This window comes from Muscardinus avellanarius (genome assembly GCF_963383645.1).
Source record: "Muscardinus avellanarius genome assembly, chromosome: X".
Taxonomy (NCBI): Eukaryota; Metazoa; Chordata; class Mammalia; order Rodentia; family Gliridae; genus Muscardinus; species Muscardinus avellanarius.
The window spans coordinates 8,979,255-8,989,455 of NC_137792.1; the positions used below are offsets into that span (position 1 = coordinate 8,979,255).

The window sequence follows — 10,201 nt, forward strand, 5'->3', positions numbered from 1 at the left end:
AGCCTCCCGAATGCTGGGATTACAAGCGTGCGCCACCACGCCCAGCTTATGTACTCAGCACTTTATATCCCCATCAGCTTCCCCTTCCAAGACATTTAAGCCTGTCACAGTATCCTATGTTACTGCCCCAAAGAAAAACACGGGTCCTTGTGAAGCTTAAATTCATCTCAATTCTGTACAAGGACTTCAGTCTCAGCGAGTCTCAGAATACTTGGATGATTATGTAAAAAATTGAAATAGTATGTATCCTGTTGGTGGGATTTCAAATTAGTGCAACCACTATGGCGATCAGCGTAGAGATTCCTCCGAAAGCTAGAAATGGATCCACTATATGATCCAGATATAACACTCCTGGGTATCTTTCCAAAGAAATTGAAACCAGAAAACCATAGTAGCATATGCATGTCCATGTTTATATAGCAGCAAAATTCACAATAGACAAATTATGGAACCAACCTAAGGTATCCATCAACAGATGAATGAATTATAAAATTAGGATATATGCACACAATGGAATTCTACTCAACAATAAAGAAGAATACAATTATGCCATTTGCAGGAAAATGGATGGACCTGGAGAACATCGTGTTATGTGAGACTAGCCAATCACAGAAAGCCAAGAACTATACGTTTCCTCTCATATGCGGAAGCTAGGGAGTAATCAGAATACCTGGGGGACTTCAGTTAATGGAGGATAAATTTCAGTGGCGCCAGGGAGGTGGTCTAGGGGGAAAATGGGAGGAAAGAATCAACGAAGCAAACACTTCCATCAATACTATGTACATATGGGAAAATGCTAATGTCAACCTCAATACCCTGTATAGGGGAGGGTGGGAGTGGGGAGGAAACCCAGAGAAAAGCTCACCAAGTACTGTGTGCATGGATGTCACTATCACTGGGAACTACATTATAATGTGGGACTACAATGCACCAATAAAAGTATAAAAAACAATTGAAATAAAAAAATAAAATAGTGTGTATTGTCCTTTAAGAACAGGGGGAGAATAAAACTTCATGTCTTCTTTGTGTTCTAAACACTTAGCCAAGTTAAGGGAACAATGAGCGCAAGCCTGGGCCAGAAAGTCCAGATACCTATTATCTTGAAGGCCACTGGCTTTCTTTCCTACACACTTGGGAGCTAGGGCGAGATAGTGTTATCTGTAAAAAGCAACTCTCTTGCATGTACACTAGGACCGTCTCCCCTTGGTCACAAGCAAACTAAGAACACTGGTGCTGCTGATGTCGCTGCTTCTGCAGCCTAACACATAAAACACCTCTCTCAGGGGGAACTGGTGCAGAGCTAAGGGCACTATAGAAAGGATACATGTCACTTGTCCAGCCAGCCACCACTGGACAAAGTGCCAGGAAAAAGACGACACAGGGCTTGGCAAAGCAATAAAGGACAGAGTAGCTTTCTCTTCGGCCTGTCACTGCTGAACTCTTCTTGAAGGAATCACTAATGTCTCATAAGCTTTCTTCAATAAACAACATGCCTCCCATGCTGTCTTCGGGCACTTTCTTTGGCCTGGCTACAACCTGCCCACTGCCCTGGCACAACTGGGCTGTGGACATGACAAGTGATAACGGCCAAATTAACATTTTTCTAACACTCAGCAATTTTCTAACACTCATCATAGATCATGTGTGTGTGTGTATGCTTGCACACACACACACACACACACACACACATACACACACACACTCATACACAATTTAGCACTGAAGAGGTAGTGGAGACATGCACCGTGTGAGACTCTAGTGAGAGTCTGCCTGGGAGGACCTGGTAAATGCTTCTCAAGGGTTTTCCAGAGTCCACACCTGAAGCATGCAAAGATCTCTATGTTCGACACATACCAGTTAAACCCAGAAGTATCTTTATCTGCCTTCCTGTTAACTGACATCTGGAAAGAATGAAATATGCAGAACATGGAAGATGCTCACTGTAGTAGACTGTCCAATGGATGAAGAGGAGTCCCAAGGTGACCATACCATTTTCCATCAACTCTCCCAAAGTCTTTGAAATTCAAGGGGTCATTATCTGCATGTGCCACATTATGCAAGCCCTTGGCACATATTAAGGATTCTTTCCCAGAACTTGTTTGGCTAAGTTCTATTGGTTTTGCTGCCAAAATATAGATGCCCAGTACTATCCCTGGTAGCACCACAGATCCGATAGTGTAGATCATGGGTAAAATGGGGCAGGGCGCGCTCATAACAAAACCACTCTACAAATCCTCCAATTAGTGCCACTAAGCCTACCTTTTTTTAAAAAAAAATTTGTGTCTCTATCAAACCCGCAGCACATTAGGAAGACTGCTATTTCATTTTTATTGCACTTTCTGGAACAATTTCTAAAATTTCCATTATTTCAGGGGAGACTTTAAATGCACTAATTGGTACATTCTGAAAAGAGCTATTAAGGAAGCTGAAAGCCCCGGCAAATGCTGGGCAGCAGAATAAATCTGTCCGTCTTGGGAAAGATTCTGCAAGGTCAAGAGGAGGAAAGAGAGATAGGGCTGACGTGAGGGGTGTGGGAGCATTTGCCTTCATTTTTTAGGACATGATAAGAGTGGATTCACTGGCATGGGCCAATGTTGGGGAGGATCTGGGTGCTGTGTTTACAACTGCAGTGGACTCAATTTGATTCCAAGACAAACACAAAAAGAGAAAAGAGAAATGAAGGCTCAAAGTCAGAAAGGCCTACTAAGACAACTTCTGAGTAAGTAGGTCCTATCCACTCCCATTCCAACTTCTTTATTTATTTTTTTTGGTACAGAGGATTGAACTCAGGCGTATCATACCTGGAAGCTACACACCAGCCCATTTCATATTTTATTTTGAAATAGGGTCTCACTCATTATGCTAAGCGAGATTAGTCAGTCACAAAAAAATAAGAAATCGGATGCTTTCCCTAATATGTGAAAGCTAAGGAGAAATGGGTCATAGGAGGAGCTCTAGATGAAAAAGGAAATCCTACAGAGGAGCAAACAAGACAACCTAAAGGAGGGGATGGGAGCGGGGAAGAAGGAAATTCTCTAAAACACACAATGTACTTAAACATATCGACGTCAACCACTAAGCCAAGCATGGGAAGGAGGGATGGGAAGGGAATGGGGTGGGAATTGGGTAGTGGCTAAATGGGTGATGTGTACATGTATGTCCATACAAGTTTTTTACCCCAATATGATGTATGAATATAATAAACCAATAAAAAATTAAAAATAAATATAAAGTAAAAAAGAAATAAAAGAAATAAGGTCTTACTAAGTTCCTGAGGCTGACCTTAAACCAGGTAACCTCCTATCTCGGCCTCCCAAGCACTGAGATCATAGACATGTGCCACTTCACCTGGCTATTCTCCTTTTCTTTTAAAAATATCAGTCTTATGGAATTAAGGGTCCACCTTCCCCTCTCTACGATGACTTCATTTTTAACTACTCTTGGACATCCATAGTGACCCTACTCCAATTTGAGATAATGGGGGTTAGGATTTCAATGTATCTTTCTGAAGACACAATTCAACTCCTATTAAGGTACTTTCAGGGCAGAAAAAATATTCTCTACTCCTAGGACAGGAGAGCCCAGCATTAATGAAATCTAAATAAAGAGATGGTTGTCTTGGGGAGGGTGTATGGCTCAGTGGCAGCGAGCTTGCCTAGCATATGTGAGACTCTAGGTTTAACCCTCAGGACTGAGACCTATTTTCCTCCCTTTTCCTCCCTTTTTCTAGAAAAGAAGGTGGGGGGTAGGGGAATCTGCAGGTGAATGTGGGAACAGCAAACTTCCCCAAGATGAACCATACGTGGGCCCTGTTATGCCTCTGATTTGTCCTTGGGCCAGCCGGACATCCTTCACCCAAGCTGAGTTTCTCAGCACAGCTCTTTGGAAACAGCATTCCGGGTGTTCCACATTCCACATTTGGCCAAGGTCAAGACTTCAGAATCATAAACAAATACAGCCAGCTATAAGCGAGGTTTTACCTGAGGTGCAGGCTTGGTGCAAGGCAGAAAGGGCATAACTGAGTATGGGGAGGAAGAGGGAGAAGGCCCAGAAAAGCTTTATGGGAGCAGTGGCTTGGCTGGGTGTGTCAGGAAAGTAGGAGTTTGACAGATTCAGAGAAGAAGTAAGAACACAGAGGTGCCAGGAATCTATCTTTGTGTTTTCAATTCTTTTTTTGTTTTTTCAGTACTAGGGATGGAACCCAAGGGCATCTGAGCAACACCCCCAGCCCTATTTTTCTATTCTTTTTTTTTGAAACCGGGTCTCACCGAGTTGCAGAGGGCCTCACTAAGTAGCTGAGGCTGGCGGTGAACCTGGGCCACCACGCCCAGCTTTGATTTTCAGTTCTTTGAAAGCTTCTCTTTCCTTAGTCCCTGTGAAATTACTACACCCAGAGCGGTCAAGTTTAACAAAGCTTCCAGCTTCGTTGTCCAGCTCATGATCTCATGTTCTTGACCAGAGGCTGTCCCTCAGATCCAACCTTGGCACTAACTCTTGGCCATCAGAAAATGTGTCCTTTTACTGGACAATTTTTTTGTTTTATTTAAAGTCAAATTTCTATGGGCGTGATGGCGCATGCTTGTAATCCCAGCATTCGGGAGGCTGAGACAGGAGGATCTTGCGGTTCGTGGCCAGCCTCAGCTACTTAGTGAGGCCCTTTGCAACTCAGTGAGACCCTGTTTCAAAATAAAGAATAAAAAATAGGGCTGGGGGTGTAGCTCAGAGGTAGAATGCCCCTGGGTTCCATCCCCAGTACCACAAAAAAGAAAAGAAAAAGAAATTTTTTCCTTTTACTGACTTTTGATCACAACCTCTCTACAGAACATTCCAAGATCTGGGGTATTTGTTCCCAACCTCAGTCTCATGCTATCATATATTGGGCATGGTTACTGGTTAAAAGAGAACTCATTCTTTTCCATAGCTAAGCTTAACTTCCCAATTTCCCTCTTATCTAGCACTAATTTAGACTTGAACACTTGACTGTTTGGTCTGCCTCCCCTCCTGTAGCCCCAATATTTAAGCAAGCAACATAGCCAGATTTCTCTTTCCTTTGAAATCATCACCCTTTATCTCTCATTTCCAAATGTAAACTGGACCCCTAAATTAGTGCCATGTTTCTCAAAATGTGGTCTCTGAGCATCCTCATCGACAGCTCTGGGAAACTTGTGTTTGAGTGAGGATTCCTGGGCCTCACCCCAGACCAACCACTTCATCAGAAGCTGCACCACGTACGTTTTGGTATGTTCTCCTCCTCCCCCAGTTGATGTCAAAGTACATGAGTTTGAGGACCTGTGATTTAGTGCAACAATTTCCTGTGATGCCGCCATGAACTATTTTGACTGCAGCCACCAGAGTCATTTCCTTAATGCCTTTATTATTGCTGGGTCTCTGCTCTAGAACCATCAGTGGCTGCCCATTCCCTGACTCCTGGATGTTAAGCTCCTCCACTTAGCTTTCAAAGCTTCAACATCCAGCTCCTGTCTCCAAATTTATTTTCACTAGACTCCCTGAGACATGCTGCATTTTAGCTATCACAGTGTGTTTATTTCTCAAGCAACATACCTTTGAGTAGGACAACTGCCTGCTTCCACCCACCCAATCTGCCACAAGCAGGGTTGGATTAGGACCTTTAGAAACCCTGAACAGTGAAAAGTGCCCAATTACTTTCTCTCACATAGAAACAAAAATAAACATAACACTTAGCTGTAAAGCAGTTGTATAGAAGCCAACCAAAGTTTCTTTCCCATAGTGACTGCTTTGCTGATTAAAAAAAAAATAAATGTATCACGCTGGGCATGGTGGCGCACACTTGTAATCCCCATGCTTGGGAGGCAGAGACAGGAGGATCGCGCAGGTTCGAAGCCAGCCGCACTGGCTTAAGAGAGCCTGTTTCCAAATTTTAAAAAGTATAAAAAATAGGTCTGGGAGTGTAGCCCGGAGGTAGAAGGGTTTCCAGGAACCCCAGTACCACCAAAAATAAAAAATAAAATAAAAAATAAAAATAAATATATCAAATTCCCTTTTTTCTTTTCTTTTCCTTTTTTTTTTTCAGTACGAGGGATGAAACATTCTACCTCCGGGCTATACCCTGAGTCCTACTTTTTTTCTATTCTTTATTTTGAAACAGGGACACGCTGATTCACAAAGAACCTCACTAAGTAGCTGAGGCTGGGCTCGAACCGTGATCTTCTTGTCTCAGCCTCCCGAATGCTGGTATTACAAGCGTGTGCCACTATACCAGGCTTCAAATTCCTTTTTTTTTTTTTTTTTGGTGGTACTGGGGTTCCTGGAAGCCCTTCTACCTCCGGGCTACACTCCCAGACCTATTTTAACGTTTTTATTTGGAAACAGGGTCTCCTAAGCCAGCGCGCGTGGCTGGCTTCGAACCTGCGCGATCCTCCTGTCTCTGCCTCCCAAGCGCGGGGATTACAAGCGTGCGCCACCACGCCCGGCTTCAAATTCCTTTCTAAAAGTGATTTCTGAGCCAGGCGTGGTGGCGCACACTTGTAATCCCCGCGCTTGGAACGTAGAGACAGGAGGATCGCGCAGTTTTGAAGCCAGCCACACTGATTTAAGAGACCCTGTTTCCAAATAAAAAAAAATATAAAAATAGGTCTGGGACTGTAGCCCGGAGGTAGAAGGGTTTCCAGGAACCCCAGTACCACCAAAAAAAAAGTGATTTCTGGTGCCACTCTGCTCTCCTAGTACTCCAAATTTGCACTCAGTGGTTCTACTGAGTAATTCAGTTTGGCCTACTCACCATTGAGTGCTCCATTGATTTTAGGAGCAAAACTGGACCAATAAATGAATGAGTGTGCAAGCTTCTCTCTGCTCAGAGGGCAGGCATTTTGTATTTTATTTCTTCTGCTTTCCCCCTTTAAATACCTGTTCAGTAGATTGGTAAATCCTTGTTGACTTCAGAGCCCCTGTTCCTGGTCTTTCTGATTGACAGGTGCTGTGGGCAGAATACCTGGGTGCTGAATATGATACTGAATGCAATAATCTGTTTGCCAATGCTTGGATCTGCCTTTTACCATCATTTCAGCCAGCAGGCACCTGCTGAATGCTCAGAGACTGACAGTGCCCGTATGTGCGAGGCTCATGCCTATAAGGCACCTCCCCCAAATTTTAAAAACGTCTCCTTTTAGAGTGAATCAATCACAGCTCAAGGTCTGAACATCTGGTATAAACCCAACCCCACCTAAATGCCAAGTACCTAAGACCTTTTGTTGTTGGCAGTATTAGAAAAGCAAGCACCGAGCTATACCCCCAGCCCCCCAAGACCTTTTAATAAAAGAAGAAACAATTTGGCATTAAATTCTCCCCTATTTATAAGTAACTCTAAGCCTCCCATTAATAAGTAACACATTTGACCCCCAAAGAATGACTCCTGGGAGCTGAAGTTTAGCCTGGAGAATACACTGTGACAATTAAATGTGTATCATCTATGGGACTGTGCGGGTAGAAATGCACACACTTTTGAACAGCCAAGCATATATACCAGCAAGCAGTGAACATCTGTCCATTAACTGCTCCATGGATATACCTGAGCCAAATCCACTGCAATCGCTTCAGCCCTCTTTTCTTCTAAGCATATCGGTCACCCTCCCCAGCAAGTGCTCTGATTGAATGGCCCCTCTGACTCACCCCCCATCAGTGGGTTGGAAAGTAGTCTGGTGTCAGGACAGCCTCCTGGTCCCAGGGACTTGCTGTCACCCCTGCTCTCTTGCTGCTCATCCATGGTGCTCTCCTGGGCCAGCAAGCTCCACGATCCGCTTGAGTTGCTCAGGAAAGTCCAAATTCCATGCTCCTGAGAAATTCCAGTTCTGTGTTTGGCTGCACACGTCCTGGTCAGTCTGGAACAGAGAAGAGTACAGGCAGGGTAATCTGAGTACTACCTGTGATCAGACAGAAACGCGTGCTCAGGCACACACACACACACACACACACACACACACACACACAGAGCACCTAGCTGGCTGGAGGCTGACCAAAGCCCACAAGAGCCCCCCAGCCCTAAGTCTGCAAAACCGCTGATGTCACGTCCTTTCCTAAACTGAGACCAATCAGGGAGGAAGCCTTGGAGTTTATCAGGAAGGAAACTCACAGTTTGTAACTTTTGCAAAGTGAGGGGAGTAGCGTGGGGGCAAGGCAAACAGCTCACTGGCTGCAAAGTTGCTCACTCCGTGGAGACCTGCTTGCTACTTGTGGGGGGGAGGGGCGTCTTGGTGTTGAGACTAGCCTCAGCCCGGGGAGCTGAGAAAGTTGCTTTTGCAGCAGCAGCCTTGCTGAATTGCTTGCACTGAAACATGCACAGCACACTCTGGCCATCTGCACATGTGGTTTCAATTTTGCTGGGAGTGTCTTATGGAAAAATGTGTCTATATGTTACAGAAATGTGGGCTTGGGAAAGAACTGTTTTCTTCCTTTCAACAGAGAGGACTTCATTCAATGTCCTAGTTCACCCTTCCTTCCCACATTTTATCTTTGGAATGAATAATGAAAAAAATGGGTTGCTGGGTGGCATGGGCTATGGAAGAGGCTTTCTGTCGTTCCATTGTTAATTAGAAAAATATTTTGTCAAGGGGTTTCATCAGTTTGCCTATACAAAAGATTTGGGCTTTCTGCATATGTGACTTTTCAAGATCCAATTTCAGTTTTCCACCAGGAGTGCTTGAGAGGCTTAGACAGGAGGATCACAGGTTCAAGGACAGCCTCAGCAACTTGGTGAGGCTCTCAGCAATTTAGCAAGACCTTGTTTCCAAGTTTTAAAAAATAATAGCCGGGCATGGTGGCGCACACTTGTAATCCTGCTCTTGGAAGGTGGAAACAGGAGGATCGCACAGGTTCGAAGCCAGCCTCACTGGCTTAAGAGACCCTATTTCCAAACAAAAATATAAAATAGGTATGGGAGTGTAGCCTGGACGTAGAAGGGTTTCCAGGAACCCCAGTACCAATAATAATTAATAATAATAATAATAAATAAATAAACTGGGCATGGTGGTGCATGCTTGTAATCCTAGCATTCAGGAGGCTGAGACAGGAGGATCATGGTTTGAGGACGTCAGCTACTAAGTGAGGTTCTTTGCAACTCAGTGAGACCCTGTTTCAAAATAAAATTAAAAAAAATAGGGCTGGGGGTGTAACTCGGAGGTAGAATGCCCCTGGGTTCCATCCCCAGTATCACAAAAAAAGACAAGCATGACTATTTCCCATTTTCCATAACTCCTCTGTGTGCTGGTACAGGCCAGGGCCACCCCTAGACTCCCACTCTACTCCCTGCCTGATGGAAGAACAGTTTTCATCTCCATGTAAAAAGCTCTGTGTGTTGCTGGGCATGGTGGCTCAAGCGTGTAATCCCCCTTGCTTGGAAGGCAGAGACAGGAGGATCCTGCAGGTTTGAAGCCAGCCGGGCTGGTTTAAGAGACCCTGTTTCCAAATAAAAAGTGTAAAATAGGTCTGGGAGTGTAGCCCAGAGGCAGAAGGGTTTCCAGGAACCCCAGTACCACCAAAAAAAAAAAATCTGTGTTACAAGAAGAAAAAAAAAGCTCTGTCTGCCAAATTATTATAGATTTGTTTCAATGTCAAATTTGTTTCAATGTCAAAGACAGAGCTCCACTGTTTTAGATTTATGGAGCCTCAGTTGAAATCTTTGGTAACCAGCAATAACAATTTAGGGTGCATTTTTCATATTTTTAATGCATTTCTGTGTACACACACATATGTCCCTTTACATTTTTACTTAAATGTAACTATATTACCATATTGTTCTGTGCTTTTTGCATTTCTTATGCCTGGGAAATGTTTCCATTTCACCTGATGCAGCTATGCTTCTTTATTCACAATTTTATTCCATATTGTTCCCAAAGTATTTACTTATTATACTAGCAATGCAAGCAGAATGTTACCACATCCTTTACTGCTATAAAAATATGGCAGTCCATGATTTTATACACATGGCTTTGTGTACTTAAATAAATATTTCTGGAGGAGATATTTCTAAAAGTAAAAATGTAGAATCAAAATATGCTCAAACAGGCGTGGTAGCCTATGCTTGTAATCCCAGGACTTGGGAGGCTGAGACAGGAGGATCACAGGTTTACCAGTAACCTCAGCTACTGAGTGAGGCCCTCCATGATTTAGACCTTGTTTCAAAATAAAGAATAAAATAATCCCAGTATTCAGGAGGCTGAGATGGAAG

General features: G+C 43.8%; 1 protein-coding gene across 1 annotated transcript in view; it reads right to left on the reverse strand.

The window, feature by feature from the left end:
* The window catches only part of ASB9 (ankyrin repeat and SOCS box containing 9), a gene marked incomplete at both ends in the record, with an annotated part of 31,061 nt that extends 23,320 nt beyond the window's left edge, over positions 1-7,741 (reverse strand). Inside the window, one exon of the mRNA XM_080718799.1 lies at positions 7,648-7,741. Within this exon, the coding sequence (XP_080574925.1) occupies positions 7,648-7,741 (94 nt within the window). The remainder of the gene's footprint in view (positions 1-7,647) is intronic.
* Between the last annotated feature and the right edge of the window lie 2,460 nt (positions 7,742-10,201).